Here is a 27167-nt window from a genome sequence, read left to right as displayed (position 1 = left end):
TAAAATACATATGTCGCGCTGCTATCATTCTGAGCACAGGTATACATTATTTTAGCTTCCAAGGTAAAGAAAATTCGGTGATTTAAATTTCAAATGTATAAAGTAAATTCTTTGGAAATTTGGATGTTAAACATGGTTTGCATGCCTTACGCCTTTTTGTGGGTTATTTAGGTGAGAAAAAATTTTCAATATAGTTATTTAAAGCTGATAGCAAGAAACTTCAAACCACGACGCAGCATTTGGTCGCATTTCAGCTATAAGATAAATAGGAGCATTGAAATACGAACGCATTTGAAGCGCTATTGTAACCGATCCTGCGCCGGTGGTTTTTGCTTCGAAATCTCTAGAGTACGGGTTTAAACAATTGAAGACCCGCCAAAAAGCCATTTCGATTTTAAGTCGAATCCTCCACACTCAATTAGACCAGCGAGGAATGGCGACATAGTTTCCATATGTGCTAGGGGAGCGAAACCAACCAACACACCATTAACAGCAACCTACAGCAACCACTGCAGTGTAAAGAGAGAATGCAAGTCACGTTAGCTAGTCGCTTTTGAGAAGAAGGATGCTATTTTAACCTCAGCTGCCACAGATATCAGATCACGTGTTTTAATGTGCTTGTTTTTGTAGCAGCTATCACACCTTTTTGCCATGTTAATGTTGCAACATGACCCAAATTAAATCACCTTCGTTAGCATATTCGTAGTGATATAAAAAAAATTTAATAAAAATATGAAAAGACTACAAAACACGCATCCGACGACTTAGTCAGAGTGAAAGCAGGCAGGGCGGCACGCACACTCAGAATAGAGACGTAGCAGGTGAGCAATCGGTGGATAATGCAATAGACAGGCGATGGACTGAATGAGGCTGCAAGTGTGTAGGCATTCACGTTGTGCATTCATAACTAACGATGATTGTGTCAAATGCATCTGTATGTATTCACTTACAAATGTATGCCTGCGCGTTTGTATCAAAGTTGCCGCCCGCAAATAAAAATGCATGAGGAAGTGTTAAGGCATCAAATCCAGCACAAAGATGAACTATAAAAACAAAAATTACAAACAAATTTGCTGCCACCTTCTTATGTGGGTGTGCATGTGTGCAAATGTGTGCATTAGTGCAACTGCATAGCAAGCGCCGGAGTGACGACTTTCAATGATTCTACGGCGCACAATTTGTTCACATCATTAAATATGTATGTATGTATGTACGTATTTGGAGAAAGGTGATGTTAGCACATTGATGCATACTCTTTATAGCTTGCAGTGCTTTTCAATTTCCAACCATATTCAATTGAGGCCAAGACATATGGATATTGATTTCCACTCCCTTCCGCCGTTTACCTTTCATTTCCTTTATTACCGGATTCAGCAATTGAGTTTTAAACAAGCCTCTTATTGGCACCTCTTTATTGAATATTAACGGCTGATCGCCGGATAGTGCAAAGCCATTTGAAATATATGGAATGCGTTCAATACCACTATACGAATATTATACCTAAACTTTGTTGAACGAGATGTGATTTAAATTTGCACTGCTGAGATTCCACAAGCTTTTAGCGGTAATCAAAACAATTAGTGTGGTATTCTGTTATTTTTATGCTTCATGTTGGCAATCGGAGCCTATGGAAAAGTAAAGCTTTATTTTGCGTTGTTGTTGTTTTAGCAGCATAAACATTTCCCATACATACACAAGAAATGCTGATGGAGTGACAGTCCTTGGTCAGATATAAATCCGGATGGTTCCGGTAACGTAAAACCGACTGTCGTGGGAGCGTACAATTTAACTTTAACAAATAGAATTTCACTGCTGAAAACGTTTTGATATCATTTCTGAAAAATTCGTGGGAATAAACTGGAGAAAATCTAAACATTAGAACCAATTTTGTTGGTTTACAATAGAATTGAATTTTTAATTTATTTAACTTTCTCAGTCCAAACATTACCAAAGTTTTGATTGCAACCTGCATTTGTTCAGAAAAAAGGATAGCTTGCTAATTTTTCAAAGTTTAAGGAGGCAGCAGCTATGCTCCTTGTAGCATTAGAACAGAATGCAACTCAAATGTCGTTTTAGGAGCTGGCAAATGAAATGAAAATAAGTTTTGTTTCCATCAATAACATTTTCTTTATTATAGTTTCGGCAATCTTTTTTTGGGAAACCAATGGAATTGCGCTCTTCCGCATTACACGGAGCTCCTTCACTCACCCTTCTTATAAGTCGAGATCAACAAATAAGGAATCCGTCCTATGGCAAATTAAAAGCAGAAAGTGGCGAAGGACAGGTCACACGCTTCGAAAACCACCAGGTAGCATCACGAAAATGGCACTGGACTAGAACCCCCAAAGGAGCAGAAGAGGCAATCGGCCAAAAAATACTTGGAGAATGTCGATGTTGCGAGCGCGAGCTAGCAGATGCCGACTTCACATGCGACGGTGCAAAAATAACAGCCCAGAACCGTGTATGGTTGAAGAGTCTTGTCAACGCCCTATGCTCCCAAGCCAAGTAAACAAGGATATAAAACAAAAATGTTTATCGAACTAACAGGATTAAACTCGCTTTACCAGCGTTTACTGAATCATAAAAAACCAACATCATCTCGCGAATTACTCGAATGATAATAATAATCTGATAAGATCAAAAAATCTCTGCAGAAAATCACTGCAATGTAGCGTAGATGGCTACATTACCAGGTGAAGCTCTGTATTTTGTCCGTCCACTCTTCCCTACTTGGGATTTTTTATATCGAAAAGGCTAATGAACCGAGTGATTTGCACTTGCTTGCGAGAAAGATAAGCATTCTTAATATGTTCGAGTGAGCTATAGCGTCAATATCACACAGAAATGTTTCTCTCAGGCGAAGGGCAGCGAAAGCTGTTAGGAGGCAGCATGTTTAAAACGGGACATAGAATTTCCTTCGGTCTAATTCTAAGCGACCCACTTATGAAGATCATACTACAGCTTGAGGTTAGGTTGAGGTTAACTTCTTATGAGGTTGAGGTTAGCTCTAATCCAGCTCCACCGTAAATAGGAGAATAGGCCTGACGACTACTTTGCATATCTATGTAGCTGCTCGTAATAAAACACAGGCTTCGTTCCCGCGACAGTCGGTTGTACGTAACCGGAACGACCCAGATTTATATCCGGCCAAGGACTGTCACTTGAGCAGCATGCCCCGTATATGTATGGGGAATGTTTATACTGCTATAACAACAATAGAACACAGGCTTCAAATTTTACCTGTGGCCCTTTTGCATGTAGGTACAAGGTGGCTCAAAATTAATCACCCTATCGGAAAATTTATAATTTTTGGAAGTGACATTAAACGTCATATTTAATACCTGTGAAGTAGACAGCTGCGCCTAAAGATCAGAATAAAGGTTTCCATCACTCAAAAGGTTTTTGTTTTTTTGTTTTAGCAAAAACATTATTCAAAAACAAAATTGGATGATTAATTAAGGGTGGTTAAGTTTCAAGGGCCGGTGTTGATTTTGAATAAAATACAATTTTTTTATGAAATTATTGTCATTCCTCTTTATTATGATGATATTATGATAATATTGGTATGGCTCAACTACGTATGGAACAAAATATCGTCCAAATGGCCGCCGCGGGCTCGGTGGCACACCTCCATCCGATGGTCGAAATTTTCGATTACGCTAAGCCATAATTGAGGTTCTATGCCGTATGTGCCGTTAATGTGCCGTATTATCTCATCCTTTAGCTCTTGAATTGTTGCTGGCTTATCGACGTACACCTTTTCTTTCAAATAACCCCACAGAAAGAAGTCCAGCGGTGTCGTTGACGTTTAGGTGTGGTTCACATTCGACATCAGCCCTTGAAATTTAACCACCCTTTATAAACCTTCTCTTAAATCGAAATAACGCTCCGGAACTAAGCTTTATTTTCGAGCGTCAGACGAACCTTACTCGTGTTTGCACTCAAACCACCTTAACACCTCGACCTTAAGCTGGTGACCTTAACACATCTCAAAGCGACCTTCGCATCAATTCATACATTTTTTTGGGAAATTGACTCTGTAATCAATTGAGATATTAAAGACATGGGCATTACCTTTGTCCATCCCCGACTCGTTTTTTGGACAAGCGAGTTAGCAAGCACGTTTGACAGGCATTGTCATGGTAGCCGGTTCTATGTACCCCTAATGATTCGGATGTTTCACAACCAATGGCTGCTACCTCAGTAAACTAGCCCTTTTCACCGCATTCGCAGGAGGATGTCTCTGCTGACATCCCTGTAAACGAATTGGCCCAACCTAGCCTAGCATCTCGTCTCGTTTAATCAAGTGACGCTTATTAGTGAAAAATGCAAGGTAAAAAATGGCTGTCTAAGAAATTCAAAAAAAAAGTTAGCTTTTACAAACTAATGTACAGCTAAGCACAAAGCGATTCAACCACTTTGCTGCTACCAAACACATTTTAATCAATACCAAGAATTATTAGAAACAAATATTACACAGCACTAAAGACCATTTAAAATAATCAATGCTGCTTGCCAAACTACAATCAAAATCATTATTTCCACTGCCAAAGCTTTCGCCAACACAGAGATTTGTATGAGAGAGTCAAAAAAGAATTTCAAACAATAAATAAAAATGATACTGTAAATAAATAGCAGTAATGCATAAAAAGTGCCTAATAAAACAAACAAAATTTCCATATAAAAGCCAATCGAAAAATTAATACTAAAACAAATATACATACATAGAGATATTTGAAAGGGCCTTCTTTCTTATGCCTTTATCTGTTTTGCCGAGAGTTATGCAGCACATCTCCCCACCGTAGCGCACCATGACTCGTAACTAAGCGTGACCTGAATTTTTGTTTAGTCGGTAGAATTAAAGAACAAATTAAAAAGGACTAAGCAGCAGCAGCAACAACAACAATAACAATAAATATATGGACTCAGCACAACACAAGCGCACTGACGAAAGGTGAGCAGGAAGCGCCTGAAAAAACAACGAAACAGCACGAAGGGCTAAAAAAAACGAAAGACAACTTATGGAGGAAACCTCAATTTCATTCAGTGGCGCAGCCGAGTCAGCTTGGATGATGAAGCAAATAGTTGAGCAGGGTAGCAGCAAGCAAGCCAATAGGCAATAGGCAATAAAATGATATACGAGACAAAGTATGCGCATATGTATATGACTGCAAAATATACTTAACTAAATTTTATATATTTATGTATATATGTGTGTCCATGTCAGCACCGGTATGCTCTTCCACACCGAAACAATCGCAATCGATGAAAAACGGCGCTAAATTTTTATACACAGGATGCACGAGTCCAAGCCGCGCTACACCCATTTAAAACAATATTTCCTGCCGCTTTGCAATTTTACAGTACAAAGTGCATTGAAACAGAGCAGAACAGAAAACATAATAAGAAATATGCTGTTATTTTGCATTCAATTTAACACTTTGGCAGTTAGCTGTTAGCTGTGGCTGAATGTATGTATGGTACGTACATATATGCGGTGGCACCACTTTGATGCAGTTGGATTGTCGGTTAGAGTATTCCGTAGGGGGAGAGACCTTGAACTGCCTTCCCTGCACCCATATTTGGGGTTTCTTTTGAGTTTTTTGTATTACGACTCTGTCATAATAAAACATTTTGTATTGTCTGCTGAAAGAAGAAGAGACAATACTTAAATACTTACTTACAAAACACTAATACTGGATATAATGGTGTGCGATGAAATAGAGCCACTTTCTTAGCTGCCATATTGGCGTATCTCAATTTCATACTCCTTGAGGAATTTACGAAAACTTAGCTTAGATAAATTGAAATAAAAATACAAATTTATGGGAAATAGAGCTTTTTGAGGTATGTATGGCTGCAATTTTTATCTAATTTGCAAGCATTTGCTTAAGTGGCAAATCTTGGACAAATAAAAATCCGTGTCAATCCAATTAGGTAGAATAGGGGCCATATATCACGAGCAGTGCGTCCGCTGTTTGGTTACAAATGCTGAAATAGAAGTTGCACCGAATGTAGACGATGGGAACGTTTTCTAAACGGAAAGCTCAAAAAAATTGTACTTGAGCGATTCCATGTCAAGGGGTAGAAGTATTTTGGATATTTTGGTAAAGTTTTCTGAAATTTATAATAGTTTATTTATAAGCTTACTTGTTATTATGTAAACTGAGAAATTTGGAAAAAACAAAATAATTCTTGGACATTGTAAATTTTTCTAAAATCTGGTTTGTTTTTAAGCTTGAGAATAATAACAATCCGAAAAATTTTGAAAAAAAACTTAATATATTTGGGATTTATTCAATGTTGAAAATTTTCGTACAGACTTTTTAAATGGAATATCTTGGGTTATTTTTAGCATTTGGTATTTAAGTTTAGGATAAAATATTTTTCAAAAAAATTATAGTTTGTAATTGGGATAAGTACTGAGGGTTTATTTTATTTTATAAGTCCTGCCTAATTGAAAACTTCACAATGTACAGCCTCTTTGGAACCCTACATAACGACTCATTTCCACTTTCCCAAACCAATGACCAAACTGACAATCGGAAGTGTATCAAAAGTTATCCAAAAATAGGGGATGTATCAACATTTATATAATATATTCGCTTTTCTTTCTAACGGGGAATTAAAGGAGCGCCATCTTCTTTTCCTTTTATTTCGTTACGGCCATTTGGCTTATAATTATAAGGATTAATTAAAATACAATTTTTGCAAAAATTTTAAGGAAAAATTTGGTTTTCTAATTATGGAAAGAAAATGCTCTTTGGATTTTTTTCTCATTTTTTCATTAATAGCTGATGCTTAGCTCAGTAATTCCTAAAAGTTTCATAGTAGGATGCCTATGTTTCTATATATGTTATATTATATTTTTCGAACAACAAACAATTTTTTTACAAAAAAAGCATATTTTAAATTATAAAAAAATAAAAAGATATTTCACTTAAAAAAAAATTTTAACATTTCATACAACTCAATTTTTTCCAGTTTCCTTATTATTATATAGTCAAGCCAAAAACCAAACGAATTTTCAGAAAAATGTACGGCAATGTCCAAATTACTTGACCAAGTTCGTGAATAAAATTTAATTTAATAAGACTCCTACCATGTCATCGGCATCCCCCTGACAGTTGTTAAAGTGGAACAGCACAAACTATTTCTCAGGAAAGCGGAGAAAAGATGGAGCTGCATTTCTTCATGTCCTATTTCGAAAACTCTTTGGCCCCAATACGTTATAAGAAGGACTCAGAAAGTCTTTTGGACACCTCACCATTCAATTTCCAAACTCTTAACTGTGTTTACCGGTCACTTTACGATCGGCATACACGCGGAAAAGCTAGGGTTACCATTTAACCACCATTGTCGAAGCTATGGGGACCTTTCAGAGAAGGAGACATTTTCTCTGTAAATGTCCGGGTTTGGCAGCTAGACGACTAAGGTCACTGGGGGCTCCTTTCTTCGAACGCCCTGGGGCTGTGCGCCAACCTAAATCCAATCAATTTCCTCCATTATATCAACAGCTCTGACTGGCTATGGATATCTGCATGTTGGAGGTCTCATTATGGTATCAAAACTTGAGGAGTGCCAGACCGGCACTTCAACCATTTCACCTACCTACCTTAGTTACTAAACAAACAAACCACCTTAATTGCTGAACAGAGACTTGCCTAAATATGTTTTGCACTTCAATCATTAAATAAGTAAATTTCTCAGGAAAGCGCAGAAAAGATGGAGCTCCATTTTTTCATGTGCTATTTCGAAAACCCTTCGGCTCCAGTACAGTAGACGGAGGACTCAGAAAGTCCTTGGGTCTCCACGCAATTCAATTTCCAAGCTCGTAGCTGTGTTTACCGGTCATTAGATGATCCCCACACCCGAGGAAGAGATAGGTTAACCATTTCACCCCTATTGCTGAAGCAGTGAAGACCTTTCAGAAAACGTTCCCACGACAGTCGGTTCAACGTTTCCGGAACGACCCGGATTTATATCCGGCCAAGGACTGTCACTTCAGTAGCACTCCCCATATATGAATGGGGAATGTTTATGCTGCTACAACAACAACCTTTCAGAAAAGACTTAAGCAAATGTAGTAAATGTCCGGGTTTGGCAGCTAGACGATTAAGGTAACTGGGTGCTCCTTTCCATTATATCAGCAGCTCTGACTTGGAGGCCTCATAATGGTATCAAAGGGGCGCTTTAGTGCTACTTGGGGAGTGTTCTTTTGTACCCTCTAATTATCACAGAAAATTTAAATTAAAATTGAATGCCCATGAGCATTCTCAGTTTATTCTTGGGGAGGGTTATGAGTATTAGTTCAGAGTGGTACTTCAAGCATTTCACTTACCTACCTAAAGTAAACAAATAGCAAGCACTAGGATATTGCGTTAAAAACCAAGTTTTCCCAACTTTAAACAAAGGCTGACTCTATTTCATCGCACAACACTGTATGTTTGTGTGTAATGAACTACGCCTACATACTCTTAAGGCGTACAAATAATTTACAAGGACAATAAATATTTCACTGTCAGCAAATCAATAGTTTCGAATTCAGCTTTCGACAAAATCACACCATAATGCAGCTTGGGTATATTTCAATTTATAAATAACTATTGAAATAGGGATAGTAACAGAAATACAAACACGATTTTTTCTAAATGGAAGAAAAAACATAGCACCGTCAACAAAAACAAAACATGCAAAAAAATTAACAGTATTTTGTAATCACTTCAAATTTGCACTTTGTTACTAAAATTCAATGGGCTATAAAACTGCATACTCAGAAAAACTGTAAAAAAGTTGAAACTCTACTTAAAAAGTTGAAAGTTTTGATGAAATTTCGAAAAGCATTTTACGCAGTTAGACATTTTACGTTATATGGTTTTTGTTGTAGTATGAAATATATTTTCGTAAGAAAAAAAAATTGTGTTTATAATTTTGCATCGAGGTGTATATGAGAAGAATTCATAGGAGTATAAATTAACAGTGGTTAGAGCAAGTAGAATATATAAGTATAGGGTGATCAATTAAGAGGAGTTTTTTTCATTTGCGTTTTTTTTACAGATCGCGCGCGAGTTGTGGCAAACTGTCATCGTGGATTTGTTGAACAGCGTTTGGCATTTCATCATGGAAAGACTCACACCGCAACAACGTCTACAAATTGTTCAACTGTATTATGAAAATCAGCGTTCTGTTGCCATACAGCTCGTGAAACAATGACTTTATTGAGAAGTCATTTCGAAGAGCAGCTGATTTCACGTTTAGGACCTGTGAGTTGGCCACCAAGATCTTGTGATATCACACCTTTGGACTTTTTTCTTTGGGGATTCGTGAAGTCCAAGGTCTATGCTGATAAACCAGCTACGATTGAAGCTCTGGAAGCCAACATTACGACATGCCAGTCGAAATGCTCGAACGAGTGATTGAAAATTGGACCTTCAGAATGAACCACCTTAAGCGTAGTTGCGGCCAACATTTGAATGAAGTCATATTCAAAAAGTAAATGTCAAAGAATGTCCTTTCAAATGATAAATAAAGGTTTTGAACATAATTTACATTTTTGTTTTTTTTTAACTATTGAAAAAAGCACCTCAAGATTGATCACCCTATATAAAAAATATCGGATAGCAAAGGAGAGTCGGCACGGATATAGGTACCTCTGTCTTCACTGACGGATCGAAGATGGAATCTGGAGTGGGAGCGGAGGTTTTCTCTAAATCAGCCAGCATTTCGGTCTCCTTTAAACTGCCGGAAACGAGCAGCGTTTTTCAAGCAGAGGTCTTCGCGATCCTGCAGGCATGCAAAATGCTTCGGGATCGCTGTTGGGAGGGAGGCATTAATATTTTTTCCGATAGCCAAGCTGCGATCAAGGCCCTGTCGTCGCCGTATTGCAGCTCTCTTCTGGTGAGCTCCTGTAAGGAGGAACTCAAACATCTCGATCGAGCAGGGAACATCTCCCTTATCTGGGTTCCTGGGCACAGGAATATAGAGGGAAATGAAATTGCCGACGTGCTTGCCAGGAAGGGGTCGACAGAAGCGGTTTCAGCTGTCCCCCTCTCAGACATCGGCGTCCCTTTGTGCGTTGTTAGAGGGAAACTACACAATTTCTTTCTAAAAAAAGCGCAAGACAGATGTAGGTCTGTCTCATCGTGCGCTATTTCAAAAGCACTATGGCCCCAATACGATAGAAACAGGTCGCTTAAGGTGATGGGAATCTCCCGCCATTCAATTTCCAAACTCATTGCGGTGTTCACTGGTCACTGGGTGATCGGTACTCATGCGGAAATGCTTGGAATTCCGTACAACCCCTATTGCAGAAGCTGTGGGATCCTGCAGAGAAAGAGACTGTTGAACACTTTCTCTGCAAATGTCCGGCTCTGGCGGCTAGGCGCTTGAGATTCCTTAGCGTGCCCTTTGAGGATGGCTGGAGGAAATTCTCCAGCCTAGATCCATTGCCTCTCCTCCACTAGATCAACAGCACTGGATGGCTGTAGAAGGTTTTCTCTCCCCAAAAATTTTTCTTTGCACAGGTAATGGTCCACATTAAGGTATCAAAACGGTACGTAAGTCTTACTTGAAGTGTGCCTGTGGTACTCTTGCCATTTTACCTACCTACCTACCTATCGCATATCCGGCAATGGAGGGTGTAATGAAGTCTCATCTAATAAAGGGTTTTCCAATAACAGGTGTTGCTATTTAAATATATAAATGGATATCGAGAAATGATTAACGATTTTTTATGGCCGGAATTAGATGGTATTGATCTGGACAACGTTTATTTTGAACAAGACGGCGCTAAGTGCCACACAAACAACGAAACCATTGATCTTTTACGGGAAAAGTGTCTGGACCGTGTTATCTCTCGAAAAGGTGATCATAATTGGCCACCGAGAACTTGCGATTTAACACCTTGTGACTTTTTTCTCTGGGGCCACATGAAAGAGAAGGTCTACGCCAACAGCCCAGGGTCGATTCAAAGCCTCAAAGATGGAATTCGTGAAGCTATCGAGGACATACGGCAGCCACTTTGCAATTCGGTTGTGGAAAATTTCAGGAAAGGGTTATTGTCCTGTAACGGCATACCCTCCTCTTTATAATGAAATGAACATCCGCTCATTTATATTAAAAAATAGCATTTTTATTTGAATATCAAAATAACACCTCTGTTTGGAAAACCCTTTACTATGCACTTATACTCGTTATAGCGTTTTCGATAGGGTCATAACAAAAACATTTGGGCTCTTTGAAACTTCATATAACTGAAAACTTCATATAATCAAGCTAGTCAGTGCTGGCCAACGTCGACAAGGTTAATGCGCCAGTTGATGACATGCTCAAGGCATTTAGCTGAACTGGAGTTCATCCCGCGAGGTGAGTTAGTTATTTAATAACAATTTCTTGGCACATTCATACATTTTACATGAAAATTTTAATACAAAAAATATCTAATCTTTTTAACATTAAAGCACTAAATATATGTATGTATGTATGTATGTATGTACGTATGTATGTACTTACTCTGCACATGACACAATCCCACTGAAAACTGCACCAGTTCGGGCATTTGTCGGAGTATCTCCTCTGTGACTAAATGAACACCTCGATGCTGTGGTCGTAAATTGATTTTGCGTTGAAACCACGCCGAGCCAATTTGTAGGCCCGAACTACCGCCAACACCGCCGCCACCTCCGCCACCACGGTGATTGGACGATGCCATTGTGCTATTGGACGAAGAACTGCGAATGTTGCTATTGCGGCTCGCACTAGTCTTAATATTGTAACCGCTTCTAGTATTGCTAATAGTGTGCTGCTGCTGCTGCTGATGCTGTTGATGTTGCTGTTGCTGCGGAATAGTGCTACTATGACTACGTCGCCCACTACGACGACGAGCACCACCGCCGTCACCTGCGCTACCAGTTCCTGTCCCCGCACCAGCACCAGTGCCTGCACCACCACCTGATGACGATGGGACCGCCGTTGTTGTCGTTGTTGCCGTTGTTTTAGCAGCAGGTGACGCTGCCGCTGCTGCCACTGTTACCACTTTACTCGATCGACGACCACCTGCTGTCGACTCTACAGCAGCAACAGTTCCTTTTGTTTTGGTTTTTGTTATTGGAGTTGGAGTTGGAGTTTTCGTCGACGTTTTGGCAGTAAAGTCGCTTGCAAATCTTACTAAATTTTCTTTCACAACTTCTAGGTATATAAACTTTTGCTCTCAACTCAAAACCGTATCAACTGCAAATTTATTTACTTCTACTTTGCGTTACAGCCCAGTTGACCCTACTGGTGCATCTATTATTCGGCCTCCACGATCTAGTTTTTGTGCATTCAATTTTAATAATCGTTGCGATTTGTTGCTTTGTGATTTTTCGGCCAAATCCAAGACAGAGATGCTACTGCAGCTCTCGTGATTGTGTACACGTGGTGGAAATCTCTGGTGCTTTCTTGATTTGTACTTGCAAAGACACTATGCCGCACACGTATCCACTTGAAATTATTGCATTCTGGTTACCACACTCAAATCTATTGGGAGAGCACCTGAAAATGCAAGAAAATAGAAATGTGTCAGTCATGCCCGTTTCTACATGCATAAATATGCATGTAAGAATGCATAGAGAGGAAGGCAAATGGCCAAGTGTTTATAATTTAATGCAATTTATTAACGAAGCATACCAAAGCTGGGCTTTGTGAAAATGAACTGATTTGATATTAAAAAAATTACAAAATAAACTATTCATAAATGTTAGCATAGGCAGTATCTTAATTTACTAAATTTACACTGGGGACGCTTTCATTTTTTGTTCATATACTTTTTTTGTTATTTTACTATTTCTTTTTCATGACAAAAGTGAACTCGGTGGCTTGCCATTGCCTGCTGAAGGGGTTCGCTATCGGAGTAAATATTTTCTGGGCTGAATACAGAACCAACAGCGGCTATTGTTGCTGTAACAGCATAAATATTGTCCATTAATGTTTGAGGAATTATGCGGGATTAGCATTCCTTGGTCGCATATATGTAAATCCAGATCGTTAAGGTAACGTAGAACCGACTGTAGTGCGAACGAGCAAACACACTTGGACATGGCGGTGTAAACATAAGGATATTGAAATGAAACCATAAGAATTATACCCCCTGTAATAGATGATCGTTTATTTAGGAACCAGCATTAACATTGATAACAATGTCAGCCTTCAAATCCAACGTAGAATCTCTCTTGCCAACAAGTGCTACTTTGGACTAAGTAGCCAACTGAGCAGTAAAGTCCTCTCTCGACGAATAAAACTAACACTCTACAAGGCTCTCATCATGCCCGTCCTAACGTATGGCGCTGAAGCTTGGACGATGACAACATCCGATGAAGCGACGCTTGGAGTGTTTGAGAGAAAGATTCTGCCGGAGATTTTTGGACCTTTGCACGTTGGCAACGGCGAATATCGCAGACAATGGAACGATGAGCTGTATGACCTTTATGACGACATAGACATAGCGCAGCGAATAAAGATCCAGTGGCTACGTTGGCTGGGTCATGTCGTCCGAATGGATACAAATGTTCCGGCTTTGAAAGTATTCGATGCGGTACCAGCTGGTGGTAGCAGAGGAAGAGGAAGGTCTCCTCTGCGTTGGAAAGATCAGATGGGGAAGGACTTGGCTTCACTTGGTGTGTCCAGTCCAATTGGCACCGGTTAGCACGAGAAAGAAACGGCCAAAATCGTCTAATTTTGTAAACTTTGCTGTACTCTATGAAGTAAAAGGAGTTTATTGAGGATTAAGCAAACGTTCTATCAGTTTTATTTCGATATACGTACCACATGGGTTGAAAATTCCCACATAGATGACATTCACACCTTTTTCAGTTAGTGTTAACCTTAAAAAGGCAGCTGAGATTTCATGATATTCTTTTCATTAGTTCGTGAGTTATTGTATTAAGAGAGACGTTACTTTTGTTATTTTCAAAACAATGGATCAAAAAGAATGTCGTGTTTTAATTTTACACTGCTTCTTGATGGAAAAAACACCGTTCAAGCGAAGCAATGACTTTAAACAAGCAATAGCTTAAACAAGCCGCTCCATCAGAAACAACAATAAAACGATGGTTTGCTGACTTCAAACGTGGTTGTTGAAGAGACCCCGATGATGCACAACGCAGTGGACATCCAAATGCGGCGGTAACATTAGAAAACATCAAAAAAATTCACAAAATCGTTTTGAATGATCGAAGAGTGAAGTTACGTGAGATAGCTGACATCGTAAAGATATCAAAAGAACGTGTTGGCTTTGTATTGGATGAGCATTCGACTATGAAAAAGCTCTAATCAAAGTGGGGCCACGCTTTCTGCCTTTCAAAACAACGCACCGTGTCACAAGTCAATCAAAACAAAGGCAAAACTATATGAATATAACTTCGAATTGCTCCCACATCCACCGTATTCGCCAAATTTGGCTCTCAGCGACTAATGGCTATTCACAGACCAAAAAAAACTGCTCTCCAGTAAGAAATTTCGCTCGAATGAAGAGGTTATCGGTGACACTTAAGCATATTTTCAGGCAAAAGATAAATCGATAACATTTGAACGAAATCAGGATGCTAACATACATATATGTAGTAAAATATACAAAATGATAAGATGCATCAATTCAGCTATGTACTTCGCTCTGATTCATTCGTATATGCAACAGATAACTCGAAACACGACCGGTGAAAATTTGTAGATAACTTCACAAAACTTCTGATACAAAGGCGGTTGGCATTTAAAATGAACAAACTTGACAATGACAATGACAATGTTCCCAATAAATAGTATACCTAAAAGTTTCAGGTTGTGTAAAAACTAAAAAAAAAAAATTCCACCTTTTAATTCGAATTTTTAGAAAAATTTCAAATATGTAGTTTTAGTGACCATTAAGTTTCGGTATAATAAAGTGGATGTGAAAAGTGGCTTAAAAATCACATTGAGTTTTGACAATTTTTTTTTTTTGTGTTGGCGGTCTTTTTGCATTTCTCCACATGAAAAAACTTTCGAGCATTTGTTATATGGGAACAAATACACAACACTGTCAACAGAAAAAAATATCAAAAACAACTGAGAATTTTGAGCCACTTTAAACTATAACTTAAAAAATTTAATGGGCTAAAACCTACTTACCTAAAATTTTTCTAAAAATGCTGACAAAAGGATTGAAATTTTGATGAAAATTTGCTGAATTTTTTTCAATTTTGAAAATTTTAACTAGATAATCTTAGTTGTAGTATGAACAACGTGAAAAAAAAACAAATAAAAAATAAATAAAATAAAAAATAAAAAAATAAATTAAAAAATAATAAAAAAAGTAAATAAAAAACTAATACTATACATTAGGGCGAGTCGATTTAAAAATCGCTCATTGCTCTGGGAAAATCGTATTCTAGGGATCAAAATAAGAAACTTTGCCGAAGGAACCATACCTCTAAAACGAATTTTGATGTCCCCCAATTGTTTATATAGTAAGCCATCAAAAGCATTTGCGTCTCAGTTTTGTTGAATTTTTTTTCTGTGCTGTTCAAACGTAACGAAATGTAAAAGTTATATATAACTAATAAAGAAATAATAATAATAATAATAATAATAGTGTGATTGCGTTATATTTGGCTGGAAAATCACAACCAACCATTATTCGCGAGCTCAGTCACCCCAAAGTGAACAAAATATTTGTGTATCGCACTATAAAACTTTACAATGATACTGGTAGCATTGCAAAACGCTATGGAGGTGGACCAAAAAAAACCGCAACAACGCCAGAAATGGTTCGGAAAGTGAAGACTCGACTTGAATGAAATCCACGTCGAAGTGGAAGAAAAATGGCCAAAGATATGAAAATATCGCAAGACAGCATTCGACTCATATTGAAAAATGAGCTCGAGGTCAAGGCTTACAAGTTCCAAAAAGCACACGATCTTTCAGCCCAGAAAAAAAAAGTTCGGTGCAAAAGAGCAAAGGAGTTGTTGCGTTTGCACGAACGTGGCGAATTTCCTAACATTGTGTTTTCTGATGAAAAAATTTTCCCAATTGAGCAGTTCATAAACACTCAAAACGATCGTGTTTACTTGACCGAACGCTCATAGGAGGATTTGAGCCTACGTATGGCCACTCGAAGCAATTTCCCATCGCAAGTAATGGTTTGGGCCGCAGTGACCGCTGATGGACGCTCCCCAATCGTTTTTATCGAGCCTGGTGTCAAAGTGAATGCGACTTATTATCGGAAACATGTTTTAGAAGCTGCTTTAGAGCCGTGGACACACAAACATTTCGGTCGTAGTCCATGGACGTTCCAACAGGACTCGGCACCGTCTCATAAAGCTCGTGTGAACCAAGAATGGTTAAAAAATCATGTTCCACACTTCATTTAGTCCATACAATGGCTTTCGAATTCGCCAGACGCAAATCCGATGGACTATTCCATCTGGTCCATTTTGGAGAGCAAGGTGAGGACTATAAAATATGCCAGTATGGATGCGCTGAAAAAAGCGATTATACGAGAATGGGCCAAAATACCTCAAGATTACATTTGTGCAGCATGCAACTCCTTTTTTGACCGTTTGAAGGCTTTAGTCAAGGGAAAAGGTGGTCATATCGAGCTAAAGTGAATATATGTTAAAATTGTAATCATTTTTAAACAATTTTGTCTTTGAAATCAATAACAACTAATTTCACACAAAAAAGTTATGGTGTTTTGACTAGGTAACACTTCATATCGTTCACCCTGTATATAGGGAATGCTCCTGAAGTGACAGTCATGGGCCAAATATAAATCCGGATCGCTCCGGTTACATAGAACCGACTGTTGGTATTGAAGCAGCACAAAGCATTCCTCATACATTTTAGAAAACTGCTATTGAAATGGCAGTCTTTTGCCAATAAAAGATATAAGTGGTCAGGTTTGGGAAGCGTTTCCACCAAATTTTAAGTGTTAAGCCCCCGGTGGCCTTATTTATTTTTCATCGTCAAGAAAAACAAAAAAAAAGAAAACAACATTTTGTATGTCACTGCATTTTGTCAATCTGAAAATTATCGGTCGTCCCGAGCCTAGGGCACACTAGAGACTGAGGTGTTTTATTTAAGGCCACAAGTTAATATCGAAAATCGTTTGCTCTAAGACAACACAGAGCCGGCTTGCAATTGTTTTTGTTGCAGCAATCTACAAAAAACACAGCTACTGATAAACAAATCTTGCAGGCCCTGGCAAGCCATTAAACTAAATACGTCCGTGTGGACCCACCACTGTTTTGCGCTAATACAATCGTTATTTATTAATATTAAATTATTCATTTAAGGTTAATCAATCAATTCTATAAGTAAAAATATTCATCTTCAACCTTAACGCAACAAATATTGTCCTTATAACGATTATTAAGTTTATAAATATGTACATATATTTTCATTCCTATCTAAGTTCGCATTATAGAATGAAAATGTGAGAAAAAGCTTAAAGTTTTCCTAGCCGTTTTGTTCAGAAATTTCACATAAGCCCATAGTGCACAGCTGCCAAATTACAAAAATGTTGTCTATCCAAAATTATTTTATTTTTTCTACGGGTCCTCTTGAATTAGAAAAATTATAATATATATGTAGTATGTCCATATTAGTGCTCATTTTGAAATATATATGTATTTCGTATGTACATACATAGTATGTGTTACATACTAACGTCAATCAAATTTGATAACCTTTAATCCAAGTATGTAGTATCACAAGAACTACAAATTCCATCACAAAAAAATATAAAAATTTTAGTGCAAATATATACATACATACATATGGGAAGAAACTAATCTCAATTTATGGAAGGTCTTCATTAACGTCCATATTTTATTAGCGAAGGCCTACCTTCCACCCTATTTCAGGTTGGCTTTGACATCTGGACAACCAGTACTGCGGGTAAAAGCGCTACCCTTCGAAAGCTGGAGTTCTACCCTCTCCTAATATATCATTGCTGCAGGAAACTTATGATTTTCGAGTTATTTGAAGTACAACTTTTAAAACTTGTTAACCACAAAATGTTATTTTCCCCTGGATCTCAACAGTTTTAGTGTTATAATCACTTTATTATTTAAAACTGTTCGCATTTCTTTACTTTAAACAGTATTCATAAAAAATTCGTGAAAAACTATTATAAAATAACTTTAATTTGTACTCTGTCAGCTTTCCAATGGGGTACCCATTTACCCCCAAAAGCGGTTGTCCACATTCCCCTTAGTTTTGTTTTTGTTTTTTAAATACATGTTTTCGTAATCCAAAGAAATGAAATAAATGAACTCCAAACAGCAAAGTAGGCATGTATGCATGTACATATATCAGGCAAACTTATTACATATGAATGTATTTTCGAGAAAACCTTCCTTCTTATTCCCCTATTATACTCGCAAGTTGCAGCGTTCACATCAATTCGGCAATCGAGGCCATGAGCAGTGGCCGCAGCCACAATGGTCATTGTTTAATATTCACACAGGTAGGTTATTTTGCTGAGTATAGATGCAGAAATGCAGATTTGTATGTAAATGTTGGAAAAGGAGAACTGCCCAATTGGTTGATAATGTCTTTGGACACATTTTAAACCTTTATAATTTTTCATACGTCATATATCCCTATTTACATATTGAGTAAGGTCTTAATGCGGATCATTTTACTAGTTTTTCTGATTAACTTAGAAACCTTTACATATTTGCAATTATTTTTCCGTTTCAATTTGCAAATGTAGTACAACCTTTTGCAGCGTTGAGTGTTTTTCACTTTTGTTAAGTGTGTCGTTGCCCTTTTGTCCCTTCCTTTTGCAAGAGAACAGAGAACAATGGTAGCGCTCGGCATACAAGTAATACAAAGCACATGCAAAAATGTGTAACGATGGCATCAACCGCTGTCTGTGCTGCAGGCACTTGCCGCAAATGCAAATTCGTGCCTTATCGCCCTAATTGCCATTTGGTGCTACATTATTTAAGTTGTGTAGCGTCAGTAGCTCGAGTACAAACGAACTGGCTCCTTGAAGGAGTTTCGACATAAAAAGGTATGCACAAATTTACATACACTGCGCACTGTGGCAGCAATGACAGCGGACCAAAACACGCCAGCCACAATGTACAAAAATCAATTTTCTTCCAGTGAACACGGTGACGTCTCGTATTACTGAAGCTCGCGGAAACTCCGAAACTCCAAAGCACATTCATATTACTATTTTTGCAAATCTAATCGAAATGAGTTTGTAGTCATTTCATTTCATTTCACAACATATAATTCCAATTAGAAATAGAAACAGGACTCTGTTTGGAATTTTTGAGCAAGCACAAGTAATCCGTTGTGGCCCATCCCATCGGTGTTAGGTTCACAATTCTTGGAATTTTTATTAATTATTGACATAACAGTACGCGGTCACCGCACGCCACGTACACACACCCGCACAATACGACATACCGACAGACAGGTAGGCGAGACACTTGCCTCATATGCCTGATGAAAATTCGATTGTATGCAATGGGAAACGCTCTACAGAGCCAACAACACTCACTTGTACACAATTTCCTTATGTATGCCACTGTGTTTCTTTTTTCTTTTCCCAATTCAAGTGGAAAAAATTAGCACATTAAGATTTTTCTTCTCGACTAACTGACACAATATTTGACAGTTCTGAAAATTTGCAAATTCTTTTTTACACATTCTACTTTGTGTCGTTATTTGTTGGTACTCGTTATTGCGCCTTTAACGAAATTCTACCAACGTGCACGCAACCGACGAGTAAATTTTCGAACTCGCCATTGTAGCTGGTACAGTGATCTATTATGGATATACAAAATCCAAATTAATGACTATTTCGAATATTATCACAAATAGTAGTTTATTGTTAACCGGCAAACGAAATATTTAAAAATAAATTAAATTAACATAAAAATATAAAATTTACGACAAATACATATGTACAAATTGTTTTAAGGCGCCTCTGAACGTCAAATAATTTTCTTACAAAGAGCTGTTTTCATGGCAAAGATGCAATCAGGCTTGCCATTGCCTACCTAGAGGCGACCGCGATAAGAAAAAATAGTTTAATCATTTGATGTTTCATGGTCTCAGCGCGATTCCTACCGAACGGTAGTTACGCACCAACAAATTCGACTACGGTGACTGGGATAAAATATGCCTTTAAAAAACGGACTGTTCAATATAATTTTAATGCGTGGCAAATGTAAACAATAAAAGCCATTTACATTAAGGAAACAATTATGAGAATGAGCTAGACTGACAAAATATCAAATGACATAGTGCCAAGAGGATGCAAACTTCAAGGAGCATGCTCGGGGCCATAAAAAGAGGAAAGTCCGCTTATTTCGGTCATATTTCAAGAGGTAAAAAATACGATATTTTACAACTGCTGATACAAGAAAAAAGTGAGGGACAAAGAGGAACTGGCCGAAAAAATGATTTGGGTTGACAACATCAAATAGTGGACAGAGATCTCAAAACAATTGGCGAAATAACAGAGGTAGCGAGAAACAGACACAAATTTTAATGACATCGTTAAAAATATGACCTGACAACCATATGGCGAATACCAAAATAATGTTTGTTTGTAATTGCTAACATCCAGCATAGATACGCCGAACAAGAAGAAGATTTTTAGAGTAAGTGGAAAAAGGTTTCAAATGTATATCGGACCGAAATATGTGCATACTCATAGCTTTGGTACATGAAGTAAATTTTGCGAGGAGTAATTTTGTGAAAAATTTTAGCCCATAACAATATATAACAAATATTTCATAATACATATATTGTTAAAATTTTTTTGCTCGTCAAAATGAAGTACGTATTTTAATATCATACAGAAAATTTTACAATTTCAAATCAATTAAAACTTTTTTCGGGTTATGTTTCAACTATTAAATAATAAGTTTTTTTTTTAATATTTGTAGGAACAACAATAATAATAAAACGGTAAATTGAATTTTTCACTTTTGCATAGCAAAATTGGTAATTTGGCCAAACTAAATGAACCACACTGGGAATCGCTTGCTCAGATTTGGTCTCTGTGACTATTATATGTTTTTAAACTCGAAAAAAATTGCTCGGTGGTAATAGATGCTTGTCAAATCAAGGCAGTAAATAAGAAACCGAGGCATATTTTTAGAAGTTCAAGAAATAATATTTTTCGGAAGGTATAAGAAAGTTCCAACACCATGTTTTGTGCTAAAAGGCGACTACCTTGAAAAAAGGAAATACAACTTTTCCGAAAAATTGTTTTTCTTTACTAGTTAATGCCAATTGTGGGTACCATCTGCCTATTAAACCCTACAAAAAAAAATTAAAAGTAATCGACTATCAACTAATTATGATTTATGGTAAACCCTGTTTCTGATGTCCTTAGGGCAAACAATTTCTTTTGAAGAACAATCTGGTATTTTAGAAAAAAAATAATGTCATTTTTTGACGGGATACGTGTTACCAAATCTTCGCCATAGGAAAGCTTCCCACTTAATGGGACAAAATATTGTTTCTCACCAAAAAACGTATCATATCGAATACATACAAAGATTTTTTTATTAAACATTTAATGTATATAAAAAATATAGATGATAGATCACATTTAGAGTACATTAAACATTCGTTTGAAAGGATTAAAATTAAAATCATATTGCACATTTGGCCATTCCATTAACATACTTAATTGCAAAAAAGTTCTAGTAAACTTTGTTAAAGCTTAAAAGGAAAGGAAGCACATTCATTTAATTCCATTAGGCTCTGAGTAAGACGATTTCTTTGCTCAGTTTTATTCAAAAATTTTTTTCCAACGTTTGCTGAATTATTTGTTAAATAGATTTCTGGAAAAAATCTTAAAAGAACGCGAAACGTTAAAATTCTATATTTCAAATTGTCTTCTCGAAGTTTTCCATCGTCAATGTTTGGGATTTTTCAATGAAAGAATATAAAAGCCGTATTCTTGATAGTCAATATATAAACTTTGTCAGTTTTCGAAGTTAAATTGATCAAATTTTACGCCAGTACAAACGCACCTACGCAAAAATATTAGCTAACGTAATTCACTCTGTCATCTGTGATTCGCTATCTCATTCATAATTCACTTGGCAATTACCTTCGAATTACATATTTCGCCATAAAAAATTTTGATAGCGAAAGTAAGTAATCTCAAATTCAAACTCAATTGCCTTGCGAGTTACTAGGAAATCATTGTCTTCCCTATTTTTTATCGAAAATTTATCGATAACCAGAAATATATTATAATAATCAAGCAAAAAAGAAATTATTAACACAATTATTTAGTTGTTTTTGTAGCAGCATGCATGTACGAAGAATGCTGCTGGAGCATCAGAATTTGGCTGGATGTAAGTCCGAGTCATTCCGGTAACCTAGAACCGATTGTTCTGGGAGCAAAAACTATTATGTCGAGGAGGTTGCTAAATATAATATCTGAATAATGGTGGAGGAAAACAAATAATCTTCAAAGAAACTTTCCACCTCTTAAAGTTTAACCTGGAAGTAAATCCTTTAAAAAGTTTATATCAACTGGTTGATATTTTTTATAAAATTTCTAATGATAACTATTTTGGAATCAAAATTTCTGGGAGACGGACTCCACTGACAGTTATACAAGTAACAATAAAAAGCTATGAACAAGAACGAAAAGGAGAATAAGAGCTGGCAAAGTGAATTACGAATGCGCGGGAACAGGGCAATTCGCGAATAACTTAGAAAGCGAATTTTGTGGCGTGGGAACATATTATAGCATAAATCCCATCTTCGATAGCCATCGATTTTGTCAGATGAGAAAAGTCACTAGGAACGTACAAACGTCATTTTTGACTTAAAAAACGTCGAAACGTCATCAGGATATAACAACGTCCAAATGACGTTAAGCACGTCAACCTGGAATTGATGATAATTATGATATGGTAATGCTATAGTTTTTTTATTGAAAACATTTATACATACTTTTTATCCTACTTCTTATAATATTTTCTTTATGTGTAATAGCCTAGATAAACGGCGGCGTTAATTCTGTTAAAAATTCTAGACGGTTGTTACCCTGATTAGTGAACAGCTTATTTGCTTATTGCATAGTTTTGTAAGAAAAACATGAACCGCAGGCAACAAATACGGGCATTAGCTGCCCTGAACTAAGAAATAATTATTTATTAAAAAAAATCGGAAATTACAATTTCTCAAACTACTCCGAAATATCAAAATAATTAATATAATTTCAAACGTGTTCATGCAAACTAGCATTGCATCCAGTCTTTCTTGTTCTTCTCTTTAAAAGTTGCATTATTTTTTATTCACAATAGATGTTAACTGTCATTTTCCGGCAATGTAGCAATCGGAAATTCCCTTAATCCGCTTAAATTATGAAAATTAAATCTAGTTGTCAATTCACATTAGTTGCACTTAATTTCTTAGATAACTTGGAATTAAGTCGTTCATACCGATTAACGCCACCGTCTGTCTAGGCTTCAGACTACGTCGAAAAGTTAGCAAAATTCAAATAGTGTTCGATTTTTTTGAAACTTTTGGCAATAATCATTTTTTATACATATTAGAAACCTTGAAATCCAAAAGGATTTTGAAAGATTCTCAAAATGGTAATAATAAAAAATATGAGCTTAGTATACTCAGTTTAATAAAATATTATTACTAAAACAAATTTTGGCTAAAACAAATTTAAAAAATATAATTTCATTTAATATTTTGTTTATTTCGGCGAGTTTTTCATCATTTTACTGTGTATATTATATTTGCCTAAAATTTCCTTTTTACTATAAAAAAAAGTTATATGGAAAATTTAATAGTTTTTGAGCTATGACTATTTTAGTGGTCATTGGGAAGACAGTTAGTCCCCCTGGGTAAAGCTCGCTATACTCACTGTAGTTCATATGCAGCTTCATGCCACGTATCATATCTTTGGATCAATTTACGTTCAGGAATTTCAGTATTCAAGCAAACGGTCTGGACCATACCAATCTTGATAATTTTTATTGTAGTTTTTTATTAAATTTTCGTATTTTTATTTTGTGAGCTGATCGACCAGACGCACCCAAGAGTGTAAATTTACTGAGGGTGACTTCTAAATGAGGTCGACAAATAAATATAAATAAAGTAAAACAATAAATTAAATTAAAATCATGTAAAATAAATATCGACAAAAACATATAAAGGGGGGTTAAATTTCAAGGGCCGATGTTGAATGTGAACCCCACCTAAACGTCAACGACACCGTTGGACTTCTTTCTTTGAGGTTATTTGAAAGAAAAGGTGTACGTCGATAAGCCAGCAACAATTCAAGAGTTAAATGATGCGATAATTCGGCACATTAACGGCATAGAACCTCAATTATGCCTCAGCGTCATCGAAAACTTGGACCATTGGATGGAGGTGTGCCGCCGAGGCCGCGGCGGCCATTTGACCGATATTTTATTCCATACGTAGTTGAGCCATACCAATATTATAATAAAAAAGAGAAATGACAATAATTTCCTAAAAAAATTGTATTTTATTCAAAAACAACACCGGCCCTAGAAACTTAAGCACCCTTTATAAGAGAAATAACTGAATTTGCTCTGAGCTTTGAGCTCACAATATGACAATACGAAAACTAAATTATTTGCAGGCCATTACAGTTTTACAGTTTACATATGTACCTTTATTTTAATTACGAAAAACCCCAAATATTTTTACTTCAATCGTTTCATTGTTATTGACTTTTGCCTATGCCTTACATGGAAAGTGAGCATAACCTTTATTTAATTAGAAGAAAATTAAAAGCATTTAAACTAATAAATAATTTTTATATCAATCGAAAGCCTCTGCCTAAAAAATCAAATTTCAAATGTTTTTAATTCGTTCCATGAAGTGCATACACTGTGCGTTCACCTCATTTTGCAGAAATACCTTTACGCACAAAAAATGTGAAGGAATTTCGAAAATTATAATGCGTTTGCTAACTTAAGAATCACGGAATTTTTCCAAAATGAATAAACTGTTAAACTAAACACAAAAAATTATGTAGGATTACTTTAAATTTGAACGCTAACTTCTTGCAAGGAATGCAGTCATCTGCTATCATATGTATGTAGGTGTACAAATATGTACATGTATATCTATGTACTATATGTATTGTAAATACTTTTTCTCTGTTTTCCAAATCCTCCGTTTTCCGCTTAATGTAGCGGCAGCAACTTCTATGTCAATACATGTCTTTGTATTTGTGCAATCGCGCAAGGGTAATATTTATTTCAAGCACTAACCTCACACATCCGGGTGTGACATAACAAAATGTTGCGGTCTCCTTCCACAACACAGACCGTAAAAGCATTTGAAACAAAATGAATGAAGGCGAATTTAAGCCGACCACCACAAAGGCATATTAGCACAACACAAGGTTAGAGAGGCTACGAAAAAAAATTAAAAAAAGAAGTAAAAATCAAAAAAACCAAAAAAAACACGAAAGAAAGTAGCACAGAATTTTTGATTGCCACGAGCATTGATTCCTGATTGCTCTAGGACTTTTACACACACACACATATGTACGTATGGAAGTCATTTGACATAAAGTCAATACTTAAGTGTAGTTGTTCTTTTTGTTTTTATTCATAAAATGCATTTGAGAATCTTACTTTTTCCTCATTTTTTCGAATAGCGGGGTTTTCGATCACAATTTGCCTGAATTTGACGACGAAGTGAAAATGGGTGTGGGCGACGAGGACGAGTGGGTGGTGGTCGTTCCGGAGGGCTGCTGTATTGAGTGCTGTTGCTTGAATTGCTTTGTTGAACTGATTGCCTGCATTTTGTGGCACACATTTGAATTCTTCATCTTTTAGACACGCTATTTATTACATGTGTTTTTATTTCGCGAAAAGCGAAACTCGAAACCCGAAATATGAACCGCAAAAAGGCGAAATCCGATTAAATTGCATTTGTGCGAAAACCGTACTAGAGAAATTGAATACAATACAATATTTAACAAAGTAGGATTTTATTTACTTATTTTTATTTTATTTTTTTTTTATTTTGTTTTTGACTTTTGACTTATGGTTGTCGATTGGTTAGCTGGTTGATTAGTTGCTCGGTTCCTCGGTTGCACGTACAATGTAATTATGCATATGTAGTAAGTATGTGGTATGTGCGTTATGTATGTAGTAGCTGTGGCAGTGGCACATTCAAAAACTTCACTTGCTCGCTAGTTATAGTCCATATCGCTTTTGTGTACACTTTTCGGACACTACCTGCTACTACTTACTATAACCATTTTTTCGATTGATTGTTGCCGTATCGTTGCAGGAGGTTTTGCGCATTTTTGTTGTTGTTTTTGGTTTTTTATACCCGTTACGATTAGTATTGGAATTTTTTTCGTTTTTATTTTTATTGTAATTCACTTTTTTATTGCAAAAAAAAACTATTTGTTCACTTACTGCCTTCTCATCATCGTTGTCTTTCACTTACACCGACTCTATCACATTTTACTGGATTTCTTTATTTCCTTTTGTTCTCTTGCGACTTCGCCAATACTGTGAGCTGTGCACTCTTTCTTGCTTTTTATTTGCTACCTCGCTGGCTTCACTGTCTTTCTTCTGCGGTACACTTTACACTTTACACTTTTCTGCTTTGGATCGTACACACACGCACGCACACAAACACACACACACACGCGCGCACGGCTATACGCTTCTACGCTTCCACTCTGCCACCACGCTACAATGCCTAAAAGTATGCTACCAACTAAACGAGAACGCTTCAATGGTACAAAGAACGCCACGGTACATTTACGTGTCGCGCGCCCCTCGCCCCGTTAGCGTATGTGTGTCGTTCACGTCGTACTCGCATTCGCTCATTCACGAACCACGACCAAAGCAGCAGGCGCACTCATTACCGTGAAAATGAAAATTTTCTTCATTAATATATATTTTTTTTATTTTTATAAAATCTATTCATTGCATTTTACAATCATAAATATATTCCATTTATTATTGCATTGATATTATGCAAATACGAATAGAAGCACTTACAATTTCAGGTTTTATCACTTACACACGCACACTTTATAGTCTTTTTTTTATATTTTTATTTTTTATTAACCAAAGTATGGAGCACAACTCTATTCGCACGACATTCGATTTTCTACGCCTTTTCTCTGATGAAATTAAAAT

The 27167-nt window shown here is 36.7% G+C and overlaps 2 protein-coding genes across 3 annotated transcripts in view; one reads left to right on the top strand and one right to left on the bottom strand.

Annotated features, from left to right (window-relative positions):
- Nucleotides 1-19716, bottom strand: part of LOC129249001 (UPF0047 protein YjbQ) — a 46938-nt gene extending 27222 nt beyond the window's left edge. Inside the window, exons 1-2 of the mRNA XM_054888606.1 lie at nucleotides 19529-19716; nucleotides 11512-12531 (exon numbers count right to left, since the gene is read on the bottom strand). Of these exons, the coding sequence (XP_054744581.1) occupies nucleotides 11512-11710 (199 nt within the window). The 5' untranslated portion in view covers nucleotides 11711-12531; nucleotides 19529-19716. The remainder of the gene's footprint in view (nucleotides 1-11511; nucleotides 12532-19528) is intronic.
- A 3043-nt stretch (nucleotides 19717-22759) lies between these two features.
- Nucleotides 22760-27167, top strand: part of LOC129248998 (transmembrane inner ear expressed protein) — a 28795-nt gene continuing 24387 nt past the window's right edge. For both annotated transcript variants that reach the window (XM_054888602.1, XM_054888600.1), the window contains exon 1: nucleotides 22760-22919. The gene's annotated coding sequence lies outside the window, so the exon portion shown is untranslated. The remainder of the gene's footprint in view (nucleotides 22920-27167) is intronic.

The sequence above is a fragment of the Anastrepha obliqua genome, chromosome 5 (genome assembly GCF_027943255.1).
Source record: "Anastrepha obliqua isolate idAnaObli1 chromosome 5, idAnaObli1_1.0, whole genome shotgun sequence".
NCBI classification, from domain to species: Eukaryota; Metazoa; Arthropoda; class Insecta; order Diptera; family Tephritidae; genus Anastrepha; species Anastrepha obliqua.
The sequence above is the reverse complement of the archived record's forward strand: the minus strand, read 5'-3'. Positions and strand labels throughout refer to the sequence as shown.